This window comes from Mustelus asterias, chromosome 4 (genome assembly GCF_964213995.1).
Source record: "Mustelus asterias chromosome 4, sMusAst1.hap1.1, whole genome shotgun sequence".
NCBI classification, from domain to species: Eukaryota; Metazoa; Chordata; class Chondrichthyes; order Carcharhiniformes; family Triakidae; genus Mustelus; species Mustelus asterias.
In genome coordinates, this window is record NC_135804.1 from 18,180,904 (window position 1) to 18,201,738 (window position 20,835).

General features: G+C 44.4%; 1 protein-coding gene across 1 annotated transcript; it reads left to right on the top strand.

The window, feature by feature from the left end:
- Positions 1-1,992: 1,992 nt before the first annotated feature.
- On the top strand, positions 1,993-19,789 carry kcng4a (potassium voltage-gated channel, subfamily G, member 4a). Its single transcript, XM_078210228.1, has 2 exons — positions 1,993-2,748; positions 19,034-19,789. Exons 1-2 carry the CDS (start codon positions 1,993-1,995, stop codon positions 19,787-19,789), a joined length of 1,512 nt encoding a protein of 503 aa, XP_078066354.1.
- The last annotated feature ends 1,046 nt before the right edge of the window (positions 19,790-20,835 follow it).

Below are 20,835 nucleotides of genomic sequence, written 5' to 3' on the forward strand. Positions count from 1 at the left end.
GTGATAGGGAAATGCCCCGAGTTGGAAAGCTGCGATCATTGAGGCTTATTAGAAAGAGGTCGTTCGGCCCATTCTGCCTGGAGCGGCTCCCGATAAGATCTAAGAAGCAAAACATTGAGGCGGCAGGAATCTGAAACAAAAACAGGAAAGGCTGGAAAATCTCAGCAAGTGTGACAGCATCGGTGAAGAGAATAGAGCCAACGTTTCGGGTCTGGGTGACCCTTAGTCAGAGCTGCTGAGGTTTTCCAGCATTTCTGTATTTGTTCTCCATAGGAACTACCCAATTATCTCACTCCCCGCCGCCTCTTGCCATGTTGTCAGGACCGGGCAGCCTTCACACAGAGAGAGAACAGGGGCAAAGTTTGGGCACTCTGACTAGCTGCACAAACTGTCAATCCCCTTTCCTTCCCACTGGAACCGCTAGCCCAGCCTGTGTGTGCGTTTGGAGTCAGTGTGAGCTCTGCAGCTCTGGGTACTTCCCCAGCAAAGAAAGAGAGAGGAGCCTTTCTATCATCCCCCCTCTCTCTACTGGGACCCCGCTAAACTGGGCTGAATACTGCAGTCGCTGTGTGAGAAAGCTACCCCTGCCTGCTGGGGGAAATCTGCGTCACATTTTGAATCATTTGGTGGGGGAGGCTTTTCCACCAAGATTGTGAAGAAGCAGCAGCCAAGAAGCACTGGAGAGAGGGAGGATTACATCCTGTGAACCCTGGCTAGATGGGGTGCCAGGCTGCTATTCTGTACTGCGGATCCTGCAAGTGACCGACCCCGTGGATTTTCACACCGAGTCTGCTACTTTCAAAGTGACGGTAAGTTTGGTATGGTGTTCCCGAGAGCAAATCCTTCCTGGATTCTGTGCGCGCTATCCCTGCGCCTTTGCATTTTAACCTCAGTGCAATTCAAATGTTGATGGCTTGCTTTTCCAAGCGCTCACAGTCGCTACTGGAGCTCGCAACACTGGTATTGCCCAATTCATTTCTCAAGACTTGCCATAAGATGTCAAGTGCATGGTACTGATACCGGAGTGTGTGTGTGCTGGGGGTTAGGAAAGCGAGCAATCCACCTCTTTGTGTGAAACGTGTTAATTAGCAATTGCTTAATTATTTTTAATTGCGTCCGGTAAGGCGTGTTTAAACGGGAAAGCATCCCTATCTGTCCGGTTCTCACTGCGTCCACACCCTCAGGAAAAACCCCTAAATTCCAGTTTTGGTTCCGAGGATGTGAGAGGCACCAGGTTGAGGCGCAGCCCGGGGTCAGGCAGGGGTGAGGGAGCCTGATACACACTTCAGTTGGATTTTATTATTATTCCCGATGATTAGAGAGCAGGAGGCGATCCAAAAAATAAAACAAGCCGCAGACACAAATCCCTTGAAAATAGGATTTGTTTTTTGAAAACAGAAGTTGTGGCTCTGACTGCCTCTCTTGCGCAAACACCAGCAAAATTGGTAATTCTGTAAACAAAATGCTGGGGGAAAAATAAATACAAAATAAGGTTGCAAATGATCAACAGGGGAGAGAGAGAGAACTCCAGTTCACTTTTCAGGTCAGTGACCTTTTCGTATTTCTGTCGATTTGTCTTGTGGGCTTGGATCTTGTCTGGTTCCCTTGTGGGGACCTTGAATTGGATTCAACTGGAATTCTGAATTTGGTTTTTGAGGCAAGTAAGGAATTTTGAATTTGGTTTTTTAAGCAACTTTGAATTTATTTTTTGGAGCAAGTAAGGAATTTAAAAGTTGTTTCTTTAAGGAATTTTCAGTTTGGTTTTTGGAGCAAGTAAGGAATGGATTTGAGTTTGCCTGATCCACTTTGAACATTGGCTTTGTAAGTTTAAGGATGTTCTGTAGGACACGTGTGTGTGTGTGTGTGTGTGACCTGGCTACTCACATGCCTCCCATTATTACTAAGTACCCTTCCCCTGGGGTCTGACTATTGATTTTCAATCTTTTCCTTGTGCAGATGACCTTGCCACCGTGTGGGACTCACTGATTCACAATGCCCATCATTTCCCGGAGCAGCGAGAACGACTACAGTAATCTGAGCGACTCCTCGTCCAGCTCCCTCAATCACCTGGTGCCCAGGAGCCAGGCGGAGAGCCCGCCCGCCAAAGGAGCCTTCTACCGGCGGAGCAGGCGGGTCTCCCGGGCAGCTCCAGCGGGCAGCCCCGCCGAGGCGGCAGCCCACATCATCGTGAACGTGGGGGGTGCCAAGTACTGGGTGCCCTGGCGCACGCTGGACGATTTCCCGCTCACCAGGCTGGGCAGGCTGAAGTTTTGCGCCAGCCGCGAGGAGATAGCACAAGTCTGCGACGACTACGACGAGTCCGCCAACGAGTTCTTCTTCGACCGCAACCCGTGCGCTTTCCGCATGATCATCACCTTCGTGTCGGCCGGCAAGCTGCGCCTGCTGCGGGACATGTGCGCCGTGTCCTTCCAGGACGAGCTGCTGTACTGGGGGGTGGAGGAGGCTGAGCTGGAGTGGTGCTGCCGCAGGAAACTGCTGCGCAAAGTCCGGGAGCTAGCCGACATCAGGAGGGCAGAGGAGCTGGAAGCAGACAGCGACAGTGCCAGTGTCAGCGCTGACAGCACCAGGCTGGGACACTACATGGACAAGCTGAGAGACATGGTGGAAAACCCCCAGTCAGGAATCCCTGGCAAAGTGTTTGCCTGCCTCTCCATCATATTTGTCACCATAACAGTCATTAGTATTTGCATTAGTACAATGCCAGAATTGAGGGCAGAGGACGAGAGGGTAAGTGTCCTTATTTCATTGTTAAATACACATTTCCAAGCCCCCACTGGAGTCTTTCACGGTCATGCTTGGGCCAGAAGGTGGCAAGTTTTCTTTTGACTCCATTCTTAAAGTTACAAAGCCAATGCTCAAAGTGGACCAGGCAAACCCAAGTCCATTCCTTGCTTGCTCCAAAAACCAAGGGTGGCATGGTGGCACAGTGGTTAGCACTGCTGCCTCACAGCGCCAGTTCAATTCCCGGCTTGGGTCACTGTCTGTGTGCAGTCTGCATGTTCTTCCCGTGTCTGCATGGGTTTCCTCCGGGTGCTTCGGTTTCCTCCCACAGTCCGAAAGACATGCTGGTTAGATGCATTGGCCATGCTAAATTCTTCCTCAGTGTACCCGAACAGGTGCCGGAGTGCGGCGACTAGGGGATTTTCACAGTAACTTTATTGCAGTGTTAATGTAAGCCTACTTGCGACACTAATAAATAAACTTTAAAAAAAAATTCAAAAACCAATTGATCCAATTTAAGCTCCCCACAAGGAAGACAAACAGATCCAAGCTGACGCAATGAAGCATTGCACCACATCTTGGACTTGATCTGATACTTGGAATTTTCCTGTCCTGCCCATCACGGGAATCGTAGCGGGCAGGACACGGACCACGCAAATGTCCGTTGATCTTGGGTGGTATTTTCCGGCATCGAGACGAGCACAGCCGGAAAATCCCACCCTCGATCTTATTGAGTCAATGATTTGATTTATTATTGTTACATGTATTGCAATACAGTGAAAAGTATTGTTTCTTGTATGCTATACAGAGAAAGCATACCATTCATAGAGTACATGGGGAGAAGAAAAGCTGAGGGTGCAGAATATATTGTTACAGTCGTAGCTAGGGTGTAGAGAAAGATCAGCTTAATATATAATAGGTCCATTCAAAAGTCTGATGGCAGCAGGGAAGAAGCTGGTCTTGAGTCTGACTGCTTTGTGTAGAACAACCCAGTCACTCTCATTCCCCACTCTAACCTCCTGGCTTTAGTTTAACTTTCATTACCAACAACATTTGTCATGAGAAAATTCTTACACTAATGCAATTTCTACATTTTAACTAGTTCCCTTCTATTAGAATCCGTCTTTGCTTCCAATACATTTATTTGATTCAGTAATTTGATATTCCATGGTTTTGTTGGGGGCAGCATGGTGGCACAGTGGTTAGCACTGCTGCCTCACAGTGCCAGGGACCGGGGGTTGATTCCCAAGGACCCGAGTTCGATTTACAGCTTGGGTCACTGCCTGTGCAGAGTCTGCACGTTCTCCCCATGTCTGTGTGGGTTTCTTCCGGGTGCTCCCACAGTCCAAAAGACGTTCTGGTTAGGTGCATTGGGCATGCTAAATTCTCCCTCAGTGTACCCAAACTGGTGCTGGAGTATGGCGACTAGGGGATTTTCACAGTAACCTCATTGCAGTGTTAATGTAAGTTTACTTGTGACAGTAATAAATAAATTAGTTAAGAATTGTACTAACAGATATCAACATTGATTGCCAGTAAAAGTGTAATTAGTCTGTTTGAATTATTTCCCAGGCCAATATGTTAATTATTGAAAATAAGGTTGACAGTGTGATCAAAACGAGCATGACATGCCAATTGAAATGTAGAATTCTAATCTGATGTATTAATTACTTTGCTAAGAAACTTTCCACTCTGAATTTAAAGGTGTGGGTGCTGGTGCCACTGCAGAGACTTAAGCACATAATCCAGGTAGAGGTTTCAGTGCAGTGCTTTGGGAGTGAGACTCCATAAGATTCTTTTATTATCTTTTCCGGTCATCTATGTAATTGCTGTTTGAGGGGCCCTGTTATGCAACAGAACTACTTCAAGGCTGTGAAGCCCTTTTGGTGTTTCATGGCCAAGAAAGATGCTATATAGATGAAAAGGTGCTTTCTTACTTCCCTTTGCTCATTTCAAAGTTTATGAAAGCTTTAAACAGCTGCTTGGTGTTACACAACTTGGATATCGCTGAAGAGAGTGGCATCTCATCAAAAATTTCCATCTTGCACTCATCAGGACAAACGCAAGAACACCAAATTTCAAACGATTTATATTACAGGAGAAAGGGGACGCTGATTGGTTGGCAAGCCAAACATGCTGTTTGATTCGATCAATCAATTGTTGATCCTACCAAACAATTGAGCAACACTGTATGAACATCTGTGTCAAAGTGATGCCAGTTACATAGGCCACACACCCCAATGACTGGTGATCGAATCAAATATGTTCCTCTGTCTGTTCAAAATAATCAGAGTACAGACAGTACTCAACAATGTTCACAAAACACAAAACATCTGCTGTTAGCTGTGATCCTGTGATTGGGGAGCACTTGCTGAGCAATCCCGGGTGCGCAAATAGCTCCACCAATAAGCAATTTAAAATAACCAAGAAATGCAAAAAAAAGTCTGACAGCACTATTTCAAAGAAGTGCATCAGAGTTATCCTTGGTGTTCCAGCCAATATTTATCACTTAATCTACAGCACACAAATAATTATTACATTCTAGTATGTGAGATCTTGCTGTGCATAAATTGACCGCCTAAATCACAATGGTTAGTACACTTCAAAAGTACTTCATTGTCTGTAAATCTGAAATATCCAGAGGTTGTGTAAAGTGCTATACAAGGCTTTTGGCAAATTATTCTAACAAACCTCCATTCCGAATTTCAGATCCAGCCAGGTGGGCTTCAGAATCTATTCATTCAAAGTTAATCCTGTTATAAAATGTTCACCTTGGATTAAACTCATTTTTCTAGTTCTCATCCCACTTATCCTTTGTCAGATTAGTGTCAACCACATTATCTTTGGAGGGAGATTTATCGAACCTGTACTGGGAGTTTGTTTGACATTGGCCAATTGTTTTTTCTTGGGACCCTTCACATCTGTCAGAGATCAAGCACTTCAATCCCAACTTTCTATGATGGTTCTGAACCCAGCTTTGAGAAGGGAAAAAAACAATCATTTGTTCTGAGTATTTTCACTCCTGGATAATTCAGTTTAAACCTAGAAGAATGAGGGCATTGTTTTGTTTCTCACTCATTTAAGCCTGCAGATAATGGAACATAAATCTGACAGTACTGCCTGATACAAATTGTACAGGAAAAGTGAATGATTGCAGCAAATGCTGCCAAAGAGAGGCTTGTCTGTCTCACCCAGGCTGTCTCAAAGTACAGGCACATTTGCTAAAGTGTATTGGTTTTGATAATTATACTACTCAGCGAGATCATAGAATCCCTACAGTGCAGAAGGTGGCCAGGTGGCCCATTGAGCCTGCACTGACCCTGCAACAAAGCATCTTACTCAGGCCCACCCCACGCCCCAACCATGTAACCCCATGCATTTATCCCACTAATCTACACATCTTGAGACACTTAAAAGACAATTTGGCAAAACCAACCCTCCTAACCCATACTTCTTTGGACTGTGGGAGGGAAACTGGAGCACCTGGAGGAAACCTATGCTGACATGGGGAGAACGTGGAAACTCCACACAGACAGCATCCAAGATCAGAATCGAACCCGGGTCCCTGGCATTGTGAAGCAGCAGTGCTACCGTGCCAAATACCTCTTCATGCAAATATAAATTGATTCAAAGATCCTTCCAAAGGTTGCTCAACTTTATTTTCACACAGGCAACAGAATGTTGTGGCCCACCCTTCCCGACCCCACTAGCACACTTGATAGTGTTGGTGAGGCGGAGGGGCATTTAAATCAAGCGCAAGGAAGGTGGGTGGAGACCCTACCAATTTCCCACCTCCATCTCGATTAAATCCATGGCAGGAATGCCCATGGACGTCCTTTCTGCCCCACCACTAATTGAAGCCCTTAAATAGGCAATTGATGCCTGCTAAGAGGCCTCAAATCAACCCCGTCAGTATTAACTCCACAGGGGGCTCACCATGTGGGGAGCATGACAAGCAAATCCATGCAGGGTTGTTTGCATCTTGCAGGTGAAGACTAGTGGAGTGCTGCGGGTGTCCCAAAGGCACTCAGTGCCTTACTGAGAACCACATCAGGAAAGTAGAGGGCCATCCCTTTGACCTTGCTACCGAACCCCTCCCCTGCCCTCCCTGCGACACCTCAGTCTCACAACCCCACTCCTGCCATCAACTACCTCTGGCCTGGATTCCAGTGACAATCTTAGGCTTCAGTTAGATGTCACGGTGACAATCGTCACTGCTTCCCCTGTGGCACTGCTGTTCAATACAGTTCCTGGCCTCTGTTTGGCCAGCAGTTCTTGGTGGGCCATACTTCCACCCGCCCTCCCTCACCCTGGGGTCCTTTTCCAAGGAGAAGGCCCACTGCTAGCCTGTCAAGTGCCTGAGTGAAAGAAGATGCATCAGGTTTTCCCTAAAGGAGATGTGGGACTCTTGCTGGCTCCCCAGCTGCCAGCTAAGATCCTTGTTGCCTTCACCAGATTCTACCCAAAGTCTTGGAATGTTTAAAATCTCATAACCAGGGGAGGCAATGATCTAGTGGTATTATTGCTAGACCATTAATCCAGAAACTCCGTTAATGTTCTGGGGACCCGGGTTCAATTCCTGTAGGACAGAGAGTGGAATTTGAATTCAATAAACAATATCTGGAATTAAGAATCTACTGATGACCATGAAACCATTGTCAATTGTCGGAAAAACCCATCTGGTTCACTAATGTCCTTTAGGGAAGGAAATCTGATGTCCTTTCCCGGTCTGGCCTACATGTGACTCCAGAGCCACAGCAATGTGGTTGAATCTCAACTGCCCTCTGAAATGGTCGAGCAAGCCACTCAGTTCAAGGGCAACTAGGAAAGGGCAATAAATGCTGGCCAGCCAGTGACGCCCATGTCCCATGAATGAATTAAAAAAACACAATCAAGAAGCTTTCCTAACGGTGAAATAATACTGCAAGCGTTTGTTTGATCTTCCTTCCAGTTATATTTTTGAAGCAGAAATCACAGGGTTTTGATGAATTAAGAAAAGCAGATACCAAAATTTGAACATATGTGCCAAACTTTGCATACTTAAATTTTAATGACCATTTTCCCATTTAATACTGATTAGCATGCTAACAGTTTTGTACATTAAATGCTCTAGCATTAAACCTTAAGGCATTTTCATCTTCTCTGCACATGAAACATTGAATGTAAGCACAAACAGATAGGAGTCTTAAAAGGTATCAGTCTTTTCACTTAGAACTCACTTCTATGTCAGAAGGTTATGCGTTCAACCTTCAAAAAATGCACAGAAACCTAGGGCGGGATTTTTCTGTCCCGCCCGCCACGGGAATCATAGCAGGCAGGACAGGACCATACAAAGGTCCGTTGACTTCAGGTGGGATTTTCTGGTCTTGGGGTGAGCATGGCTGGAAAATCTCTCTCCTAAGGTGGCACGTCAGTGCAGTATTGAGGGATTGCTGCAATGTTGGACGCCCTATCTTTTAGCTGAGACATTAATCTGGGGTCTCATCCCCTATCTCCAAGTGGGCATGAACGATCTCATGACATGATCTGAAGATTAATAGCAGACAGGTCCTAACCAACCTTGTACCTGAACCAATACCACTAGTTCTGCTTAGCTGATTGTTTGTTGGGGCCATGTTTTATGCAAATCAGATGCCCTGGTTCATTACAATTACAAAAGGTTACTTTTAAAACTGCTCCACAGGTTGTGAAGCAGTTAAGGATGTCCTGAGGTCATGAAAGACACCACATAAATGCAATCTTTTTTTCAAAGAACAGCACCTGTCATCAGCCACTGATGCATATACCACCTCAGAGCCAACTACTACAGTGCCCCTTCATCTAGGATAGATGAGTATTGGAGAATTCTGTCTTTCCTTTTCTTTGGCATTGCTGATTACATTAGTCACCACGACAGCCAGCATTGCTATGATGAAGGGTCATCCAGACTCGAAACATTGGCTCCATTCTCTCTCCACAGATGCCGTCAGACCTGCTGAGATTTTCCAGCATTTTCTACTTTTGTTTCAGATTCCAGCATCCGCAGCATTTTGCCTTTAACGTTGCGATGAGATTTATCCCATAATCTGAGTACTTAATAAACAGTATCCTGGAGTCTTAAACAGCAATCCTGCATCCCAAGATCATTTGGGAATACATTATTGAAGATGTACAAGATTGGCCTTTTTCTACCAACTTGAAAATCTCAGCATTGTGCCCACAACGTCTGGCATGGCACAGATCATGAACCAAATTTCCCTGCTTCACTTTGCTGCCAGTTGGGAGTTCAAGCCTCAAGTCCCCACAGCTGCTTCAGTGGACAGAGTCACTTTCTCATTATTTACAACATAAAAGGCACTTAACTGATGCCAAACAATCTGGGGTTTTTTTTGCTCCTAATTTTCTCTTCAATTTTTCTTTCCTTTCAGTATTGGCAAGATGCGCACATTCAGGGACTGACAATGGTCACACAGTCCAGAATAGCTTTGTTAACTGCCACTCAGTCTTACAGCAATCAGCACAATGGATACCCATTTTCTCTCAGGCAGGGAGCCAAGTCAAGGAATGATGCTTTTTGGTTGTATACACTTACTTCACCAATTAACTAACTTTCCATAGATTTCTGGTGTCTACTTAGATGCCAGGATCATGGGGTCATGGTCACTTACTCTTTGAATTTCCCTCCCTCACAAAGGAAAACCGGTGGCCTTTGTTCTGAAATAAAGAATGGAAACCCTGAATGTGAAATACTGCCAATGTGAACCCACATTCTGTCACCATCTGGCAAAGCTGACTGGAGCTTTAAGATGTTCAATTTGATTTGATTTATTATTGACACATGTATTGGGATACAGTGAAAAGTATTCTTTCTTGCACGCTATACGGACAAAACATACCGTTCACAGAGTACATAGGGGAGAAAGAAAGGAGAGAGTGCAGAATATAGTGTTATAGTCATAGCAGAGTGTAGAGAAAGAGCAACTTAATATAAGGTAGGTCCATTCAAAAGTCTGATGGCAGCAGGGAAGAAGCTGTTCTTGAGTCAGTTTGTACGTGATCTCAGACTTTTGTATCTTTTTTTCCCAATGAAAGAAGGTGGAAGAGAGTATGTGCAGAGTGCTTGCTTATGCTGGCTGCTTTTCTGAGGCAGTGGGAAGTGTAGACAGAATCAATGGATGGGAGGCTCGTTTGCTTGATGGACTGGGCACTGAGACTGGGGCGGTTACTGCACTGCCCAGTGCATTTTGAAACCAAAGCTCTCAAAATAACGTTGTTTCTCAATTTGTAAGTAATTGTTCTTTTGGATCCCCGTATCTTGCATCAACTTCAGTTGTGAGGGAAGGCTGACGGCTTACTCATAGGTTTCGAACAATGTTACTATTCACACAGCTTTTAGGAGAGTTACCCGAATTCTGCAGAGACCAGCACTTTGGTTGTTCCTTCTGTTTCTGCAATGAAGGACATAGCTTGTTTCAGAAAAGTGCTGAATAACTTTGCAAATTACAAAGCAAATAATGTCAGGAGTTTTGAGTATTTTGAAAGGTCAATTCTCATACTTGCACCAGAATTCTTTATTTAACCACTTTGTGGAATTTTTGAAGTTTCATACAAATAAGCAGACTTTCGAACTGCCTGGGTAACAGTAGAGCAAGAGGCTTTGATAAGTGAAGCGTTGTTATTTCACATGGTTGGGTTACATGACTACTGTTGTGATCAAAGGAAAAGCCTAGAAGAGAAAACAGTTTCATTTCTGAAATATTTCCGTGAATGCCAGAACATCAATATATTTACAGGCATTTCTGCGCATTACTTTTCTCTTAAGAATTGTTCGGAACATGTAAAGATTATTCAGCACAGACATCTATGCATTTATACTGATATAGGGTTTAACAACAATCACATCTTGCAGTTATATTATGCCTTTGGTATAGTACAATGCCTCAAACTGCTTCACAAGAGAGATTATCAAAAAAAAATCTGACAGGTTTTATTCTATCGTGGGATATGGATGTCATTGGCCAGGCCAGCATTTATTGCCCATCCTTAAATACCCTTGAGAAGGTTGAGCTGCCTCATGAACCACTGCAGGTGTAGCTATACCCACAGTGCTACTGGGAAGCCAGTTCCAGGATTTGACCCAGTGACAGTGAAGGAACGGCGATATCATTCCAAGTCTGGCTAGTGTGTGGCTTGGAGGGGAACTTGCCTTTTATACTGAACAATTCCAAATGATGCTTCTTGGCTCCAGATCCTTCAGTTCCCTCTCATTCCAAGAAATTTTTTTGATTGGTTTGCTGACATACATTGACTCCAATTTCGACAAATCTCAACCTCATTTTCAAATCCTTCCATGGTTTTGCCTTTCCCTGACTGTGTAATGTACTCCTGTCCTACCACCCTATGTACTGCTCAAATTGCACATGCCTTCATTCCATTATCCTCCCATTTGCAGCCCCACCTTCAGCTGCCTAGTTTTTAAGCTATGTCATTCCCTCACTAAACCTCTTTGTCTCCCCACCTCTCCACCTTTATAATGCTTCTTAACACCCACAGCTTTGACTAATCTTTGGTCACTTGTCCTTGTTTCTCTTTATGTGGCTCAAGTCCACAAAAAACAGGACAAATCCAACCTGGCCAATTACAACCCTATCAGTCTGCCCTCAATCCTCAGCCTAGTAATGGAAGGTGTTGTCACTGTGCTATTAAGCGATATCTAACTGCTCATTGATGGGGGTGGGGGGGGGGGGGGGGGGTGTGTTAGCAGGGTAAATATGTGGGGTTACGGGAATAGAGCCTGGGTGAGATTGTGGTCGGTGCAGACTCGATGGGTTGAATGGCCTCCTGCACCGTAGGGATTCTATGAATTTAGCATGGCTAATCCATCTCATTGCACATCTTTGGAATGTGGGAAGAAACCGGAGCATCCGGAGGAAACCCATGCAGACACGAGGAGAATGTGCAAACTTCAGACACACAGCCACCCAAGGCCGGAATTGAATGCGGGTCCCTAGCTTTCTCTGTGAGACAACAGTGCTAACCACCGTGCCACCATGCCACCCTCGGATTGGATGGTAGCAGTTACATTTGGGTTGTCCTGGGTCCCAATTTCTCTCGCGTTTGCTTCACGGTCTTTATTTTATTCATGATCTTTATTATATTCAAGATCTTTATTAGTTTACGGTACAGATTGGATGTTCAAAATCCTGGAAAATCTGAAATCCGGCAGGATCTCGTTCCCAAAGGTGTCAGATTTGGCACAGTGTATTGCTGTCCTTCTAGCTTTCTAAATATTAACTCATACCTCCTGGTATTTATATTGATCTCTTTTGTCAGCCTCATTCATACTCTTGAGCAGTCTTGAGTTGCCTCTAAAGTCTCTTGCAATGAATACAAGTCCAAGCTCCTTCACCTTTCCTGATACCTTATATTCCTGATACCCAGAATCATCCATATTTATTTTGTGTAATGAAATGTCAGTGAGCAAAGCTGAATTGAAGTGGCTCCACAGCTATAAGTTGCACAATATGAGTCATGGCACCGATGATCCTATGCATATAAATTTTACAGAGCTTCAAAGTAACTGTTCAACACGTAGAATCATCAAAGCTATCAAGTTGCTGGGGAAATATACCATGTTCTGATTTTTAGTTTAGTGAAGACAACATTGTACTTCACTCTTACGTTTCACTTTTTCTGTTTGATAAGAGTCATAGATGATTTAGTTAATAATGATCATGTTTTTTTCGGAGTAATAATTGGTTTTATTTATTACATGGAAAGGCCAGCATTTGCCTCTGACAGATTTACGCTTGGAGCAAGGTATTGACTATCTAGTTAATTTCAGACAAAACAAACCCACGACCTCCACCAGCTTGAATGGCAAAAGCAGCAGATCATTGAAACCCTACAGTGCAGAAGGAGGCCATTCGGCCCATCGAGTCTGCACCGACCACAATCCCACCCAGGCCCTACCCCCATATCCCTACATATTTACCCGCTAATCCCTCTAACCTACACATCTCAGGACACTAAGGGGCAATTTTAGCATGGCCAATCAACCTAACCCGCACATCTTTGGGCTGTGGGAGGAAACCGGAGCACCCGGAGGAAACCCACGCAGACAATGTGCAAACTCCCCACAGACAGTGACCCAAGCCGGGAATCGAACCCAGGTCCCTGGAGCTGTGAAGCAGCAGTGCTAACCACTGTGCTACCGGGTCGCCCCTGATGGGATGGGAACTATAGTTCCCCTCCAGGTTACACGCACCATCCTAACTTGGAACTATATCGCTGTTCCTTCACTGGGTCAAAGTTCTAGAACCCCCTTCCTCACAGCATTGTGTGTGTGTTTTTACAACACCTGGACTGCAGCGGCTCAAGAAGGCAGCTCACCACAACCTTCTCGAGGTCAATTAGGGATGGGCAATAAATACTGGCCTAATCAGCGATGCCCACATCCTGTGAAAGAGTTTTTAAAACTTTGGCTGGAATTTTACCGTCCCGCCTGCCACGGGAATCAGAGTGGGTGAGGACCTGGAAGGGTCTGTTGACCTCAGGTGAATTTTTACGGTTTCAGGATGAGCGATGCTGTAAAATCCCGCCCTTTGTGTCTGTAATAAAAGCTAAAACAAGTCTAAATTGTTCAATATTTTGCCAGAACAAATCAACTTGTGGAACATTTGCCGTATCGAGTATACTAAACCTGAATGCAGGAACATACAATAAACAGCACACAGAAGCTACTTTCATTTGTGTGCTGCAGAAAGACTGGGTTTGCTCATTCCATCGTTCAACAAAAGTGTAATAAAAGAGGTCAGTTTGGGATGGGAAATAAATACTGGCCTAGCCAGTGATGAATTTGATCCACTGAGCCTTCTCTGCCATATTGTTAGCAATGGTAGTTCTTTGATTATTGTAATCAAAATTCCACATCTGGTCTCTTTATCCTTTAATAGCCTTGCTTCACAAATAAGTATCCATCTCATTTTTAAGCACGACAATTGATTCTGCATCTGTCTCCTTCTGAGGCAGCATAGATGCAGAATCCCTCTGTTTGGGAGTATTTTTTTAATGGATTCAGTTCAAGCCTACTTCATTCAGATTTCGTTATATATACCCAAGGCTTTTTCATGCCACACATTTGAGAATATTTGATGCTTTACAGTCAACAAATTTTAATTGAAGTGTCCTGTTGGGTTAGATGTTTCACTACTTTGAACTGACGAAGCGTCAATCTTTGAATTTCCAGTGAGACGTCCCTCCCCTTTACTTCTGAAAAAATAAACCCAGTAAACAGCAGGAGACAAACCTTTTGAATCTACAGAACAAAAACACACCTGAGATACAGAAACCGCTTTCAAAATGCTCCCAATTCCTGGACATAAGATATGTATGGTTCTGTCAGTAAATTTCCACTTCCAGGTGGACTTGGAATACTCTGGAAAATGAGATTAATTTTCTGAGATTTGTCATTCACATTGATACTCTTGCCTTTAACACGCAGCTAATGTGTCATGTTGAGATCATGCTAGCAGATACTCCAGGTAGATCCATTGCATAATACAGCTGACAAGTTCAATTATTAAATGGCCTGCATAGTCTAAGCAAAATAACATTTTCATTTCAGAGTCATTTGAACTGGGGAAATAATGTCATTTAACTTCCATGTGGATCGTTTCAGGCTTCTCAGTCATGCAATGAGAATAGGGCCTGGGTGGGATTGTGGTCCGTACAGACTCGATGGGCAGAATGGCCTCCTTCTGTACTGTAGGGATTCTATGATTCTATAATGTGCCACTGAAAATGCTTTTTAAAACAGGCCAGGTAATCGTTAGGGTCCCTATTCAGTGTTCCACTTTCAAAGTAAGATCTAAGCGCAGTAATTAACTCGACACAATAAGAATATGACACACAACGTGCCCGCACATATCTGTTACGTGCAAGTTGAACTGTCACTACTTTGACAGCACAAAATCCGCATTGATCTCCAGATGGTGAAATGGGAGCTGTTTTCAATTGATTTTCACTCTTTGGAAATCTGTCATTACTGCGAAATCATAGTCATTCCAATCCCCAAAAGACATGAACTATATTTCAGGATACACATTCATATGTGAATTGCTCTATCTGCTATTTTAGTGGAGGTGTAATTCCATTTGTTGTTGTTATTAAGATGTCTAATGTCTCCATTAGGATATCATACAAAGAAATGTGATCTGAAAATATTAAGAGCTTGTCCTCTAATATCATTCTAAAATGTAATACCTCGATGATAATCTTTGAATTCTCCGCACAATTGAATGTGCATTTTGTGAAAACTGGAATATTTAAAATGCAATTGCATTTGTATAATGCATTTCAGAGCCTTCGGATTCCCAAAGTAATTTGCTGGCAACGAAGTACTTTTGAAATGTTTTCTCTGCTATAATGCTGGAAAACACAGCAGCTGATTCACACACAGGATGGCCCACATGCAGTATTGACATAAATGACTGGATAATCTCTTCAGGTGCTATTGCTTGAGGCTTAGATTTTAACTAACATACAAGGTGCTTTGGAATTTTTATATCCACCTGTCAGAACAAATAGATCTCACCGATATCTTTATCCTCAATGATGGAGAAACCCAGCACATCAGTGCAAAAGTCAGAATTGAAGCATTTGCAACCGTCTTCAGTCAGAAGTGCTGAGTGGATGATTCATCTCGGCCTCCTCCGGAGGTCCCCAGCATCACAGATGCCAGTTTTCAGCCAATTTGATTCACATGTGATATCAAGAAACAGTTGGAGGTACTGGATACTGAAAAAGCAATGGGCCCTGACAATATTTCGGCAATAATGCTGAAGGCTTGTGCTCCAGAACTAGCTGCGCCCCTATCCATGCTACTCTGATACAGCTACTGCATTGGCATCTATCCGGTAATGTGGAAAATTGCCCATGTATGTCCTGTGCAGGATAAATCTAACCCAGCCAATTGGGGCAGCACGGTAGCACAGTGGTTATCACTGCTGTCTCACAGCGCCAGGGACCTGGGTTCGATTCCTGGCTTGGGTCACTGTCTGCGTGGAGTTTGCACGTTCTCCCCGTGTCTGCGTGAGGGTGCTCCGGTTTCCCCCCACAGTCCGAAAGATGTGCTGGTTAGGTGCATTCACTCGAACAGGCACCGTAGTGTGGCGACTTTCGGAATTTCGCACTAACTTCATTGCGGTGTTAATGTAAATCTTACTTGTGACTAATAAATAAACTTTACTTTTACCGCCCTAGGCTCTGACGAAAGGTCATCTAGACTTGAAATGTTGACTCTACCCCCCCCCCCCCCCCCCGCCCCCCCGACAGATGCTGTCAGACCTGCTGAGAATTTCCAGCATTTTCTGTTTTTGTTTCAGATTCCAGCATCCACAGTATTTTGCTTTTTTCTGAGTGTACTCTTGATCATTAGCAAAGTGATGGAAGGGGTTGTCAACAGTGCTATCAAGTGGCACTTACTCAGGAATTACCTGCTTACTGATGCTCAGTTTGGATTCCACCAGGACTACTCAGCTCCTGGTCTCATAACAGCCTTGGGCCAAACATGAACTCAAAGGGCGCAGTGAGAATGACTGCCCTTGACATCAGATCAACATTTTACTGAGTGTGAAATCATGAAGCCCTAGAAAAACTCGAGTCAATGGGAATTAAGGGGAATCTGGTTGGAATTACACCGAGCACAAAGGAAGATTGTTGTAGTAGTTGGAGGTCTATCATCCCAGTCCTGGGATATCACTGCTGGAGCTCCTTAGGGTAGTGTCCTGGGCCCAACCAATTTCATCTGCTACATCAATGACCTTCATAAAGTCAGAAGTGGGGATGTTTGCTGATGATTGCACAATATCCAGCAGCATTTATGACTCCTCAGATATGGAAGCTGCCCATGTCCATATTCAGTAAGACCAGGACAACATTCAGGCCTGGGCTGATAACTGGCAAGTAACATTCGTGCCACACAAAGGCGATGACCATCTCCAAGAAAGAATATAATCATCTCCCCTCAACATTCAATGGGATTGCCATCACTGAATATCTGATTGTCAACATCCTGGTGTTTACCATTGACCAGACATGGAACTGGACCAGCCACGTAAATACCCTGGCTATTAGTGGGTCAGACACCCGAAAACCTGCAGTGAGTAACTCACATCTGACTTCTCAAAACCTGTTCACCTTTTACAGCACACAAGTCACATGTAATGAAATATTCTCCACTTGCCTGAATCAGTGCGGGTCCATCAACACTCAAAGAAACTCAACACCAGATAGTACAAAGCAGCCTGCTTGATTGAGACCCCATCCACCGCCTTAAACATTTATTCCCAGCCACCTCCAACGCACAGTGGTAACAGTATGTACCATCCACAAGATGCACTGCAACAACTCACCAAGGCTCCTCCAACTGCACCTTTGCACCTTCCCCTGCTTTCTCTACCACTTAGAAGGACAAGGGTAGGGGATGTGTGGGAACACTATCACCTTCAAGTTCTCCTCCAAGCCACACACCATCTTGACTTGGGGAATTATAGCACCCCTTCACTGTTACTGGATCAAAGACGGCACAGTGGTTAGCACTGCTGCCTCATAGCAACAGGGACCCAAGTTCAATTCCCAGCTTGGATCACTGTCTGTGTGGAGTTTGCACGTTCTCCCCCATGTCTGCATGGGTTTCCTCCGGGTGCTCCGGTTTCCTCCCACACTCGAAAGATGCGCATGTTAGGTTGATTGGCCAAGCCAAATTGCCCCTTAGTGTCAGGGGGATTAGCAGGGTAAATACATGGGGCTACGGGGATAGGGGCTGAGTGGCATTGTGGTCGGTACAAGCTCGATGGGCTGAATGGCCTCCTGCACTGTAGGAATTCTATGAAATCCTGGAACTCCCTTTCTGCCAGTGCTGTGGTTGCATCTGCACCACATGGACTGCAGGGATCCAAGAGGCAGCTCACCTTGACAAGGGAAGTTAGAAATGGCAGTATCGACCACATCCCATGACAGATTAAATAAAACACAAGATACAGCGGTTGCTGGAAATCTGAATGGAAATTTTAGAAAATCCTTCTTTAATATTTCCATTAAAATATAACCCCTCTAACAGGGAGGTGTTTCTTCCGAGGTACACTTAGATTTCAGCCTCGACTGTGCTCAAGTGTCTTAATGGGGCTTGAATCCATAGATTTCTGTCATCAGAAACTGTGCTATCACTGAGTTAATGTATTGAGCTTGGTATTGTGCTTTTGATTACAGTTTGCAATGTAGTTGCCACATATCTTTAAACAACAGTAATGAAAGTCTTAATCAGTAATCAGCAAGTTGAATAAATGATTGTTAGATTTATCATTTCTGAAGTGAAAAATGAGGAAGCATTTGAATTTTTGAACCTAATTTTATGGTTAGCTGCGAAACAATGCTCACCACTGACCTTGAAGAAAGTTGTTTTTGATCGTTTAGCAGCTTGCGTGGTTAATATGTAACTGCTTCTAAATCAAGGGGAACCCAATAACCTCCAGCAGGGTCCCCAGCAATCATATTGGAGAATTCCGACCGATTGCAAACAAGAAAGTAAAACTCATTGATTACCCTTCACTTTTAATTTAAATGTTAAGGTGAGCGAAATAAAGATTGGGGCATACACATTTGAAGCTGAACTGTCATACAATAAAAAATTCAAAGAGTATTTTTATTAAAAACCTGGATTTTTTTTAAACATGAAACATTGACAATATATAAATATAAAATTAGCTTGCCAGGGCCAGAGAGGTTGTTCATAAGGAGTCATGACTTTGTGTACTTTTTCTGAAGGTTTTAATAGTGATATTACAGCACAACAGGGGAGATTCTCATCAGTTGGTTCATCCATATGCTGGAATTTTACCACCTCGCCTGCCCGAGGCTCGTAAGATCCCGCCCAAGGCCAACGGAGAATGCCGTTCTGCAAGCCTCGCCCACCCCGATTCTGGGGCAGATGAGGCGGTAAAATTCAGGCCTAAGTGTCGTCGTTTATGGTGTCCTCAACAATGCACCCTCTGGAGGAACAGGAAACCACAAACAGTAATTTGGGATTTCCACATTCACCTGCTCGTGCGTGCATGCCAGAAGCTGCTGTCAGTATCACAGGGTAATGACAGCAAATATTCCCAGTATTCCTGTTATTCCAATTGCAAAATCCGGGCCAGCGTCTGCATGGAATTCATATTTTTTGAACTGTTGACTGAAGGCTGATTAAGTAAGACATATATTTGTTATTAATGCTGTACAATTTTTGTTTTTGCATTTTTTTTGTCTGCAGGATAAATGCTCCCAGAGGTGCTATAACATGTTTATAATAGAAACCATCTGTGTGGCCTGGTTCTCCTTGGAGTTTATCCTTCGGTTCATACAGGCACGAAGCAAATGGCAGTTTCTGAGAGGCCCTTTGAACATTATTGACATATTGGCAATTCTACCATATTATGTCGCACTTGTGGTTGACAAAGGACCTGTGGACAGCGACAAACCTTCAACAAGTAACATCTATTTGGAAAAATTGGGCCTGGTCCTCCGAATATTGCGCGCCTTGAGAATCCTGTATGTCATGCGCCTTGCTAGGCATTCTCTAGGACTTCAGACATTGGGTCTCACAGTGCACCGCAGTATCCATGAGTTTGGGCTCCTGCTCCTTTTCCTCTGCGTGTCTGTCACTCTCTTCGCACCACTGGTATTCCTTGCGGAGAATGAGGTTGGCAAAGGGCAAGACTTTAGCAGCATTCCCGCATCATACTGGTGGGCCATCATCTCCATGACGACAGTTGGATATGGTGACATGGTACCTCGAACTATTCCTGGTCAGGTGGTAGCTCTAAGTAGCATCCTTAGCGGGATCCTAATAATGGCGTTCCCTGCGACATCCATTTTCCATGCTTTTTCCCGTGCGTACCTGGAGCTCAAACAAGAGCAAGAGAGAGCACAGGCCCGTCTGAAGTGCATCCAAAAGACAGCAAAGCAGACAGAGGACCAAGATTTAAGTGACACAGAAAAAATAGTTTTTGAGGACCCAGATTGCTAATGAATTTAGTGATGATGAGAAAATAATCTTTTAATTACTTGTAATTTTATCGATGGATTCAGTGATGTTTCTTACATGTGCTGTATTGCATAGAATGTACAGCACAAAAACAGGTCATTTGGCCCACCGAGTATGTGCTGGTGCTTATAGCCACATAAGTCTCCTCTCATTCCATCTACCTCAACTCAGCCTTTCAATACAGTATCTCTTTCTACTCCATTTTCTCCCAAGGTACTCAGTCCCTTTTGATAGAGGCTTGTCTCAACCACTTCCTGTGGCAGTGAGTAAAGATTCTAACTACTCTCTAAGTAAAGACATTTCACATTACCCTCTTGGATTGATTAGTAATTATCTTTTATCTTTGGCCCATAGCTTTGGATTCCCCCACAAGTGGAAAAGGGTGGACTTGCATGGGGTAAGAAGTGTTAAAAATCTGAAAGACGAATTCAACCTACCTCAACTGCTGCTTCCACCTTTACCAAAGATGGGATAAGTGGAAGGTGACTACTCCTCTTGTAGGAGGTGAGGCAGTGAGAAAAAACCTTCTAAGGAATACCTCCATTTTAACAACTCATGTTGACCAGGCTTCCCAAGCCTCAGAAAATCTAGCAGGTAAAGGAAAGTGAGTAAAAGGAAGTGAGAAGGACTGGCTCCATCAGGTAAGCGCCTCCACAGCCCTGCTTGTGGAACAGGAGGAGCATGAGTGTTTCCTTCCAGTTCAGCAAGCTTACTCTGTGAACTCCTTGCACACTGTCTGACCCCTTTGCGATCAGACCGCACCCCTGACCACCATTTCTACCCCTCCACATTTGGAACATTCAAGAACCATAGAATCCCAACAGTGCAGAAAGAGGCCATTCAGCCCATTGAGTCTGCACCAACAACAATCCCACCTAGGCCCCATCCCTGTAACCCCTCATATTTACCCCGCTAATCCCCCTAACCTACACACCCCGGGACACTAAGGTGCAATTTAGCATGGCCAAGGTACCTAACCCGCACATCTTTCGGACTGAGGGAGGAAACCAGAGCACCGGGAGGAAACC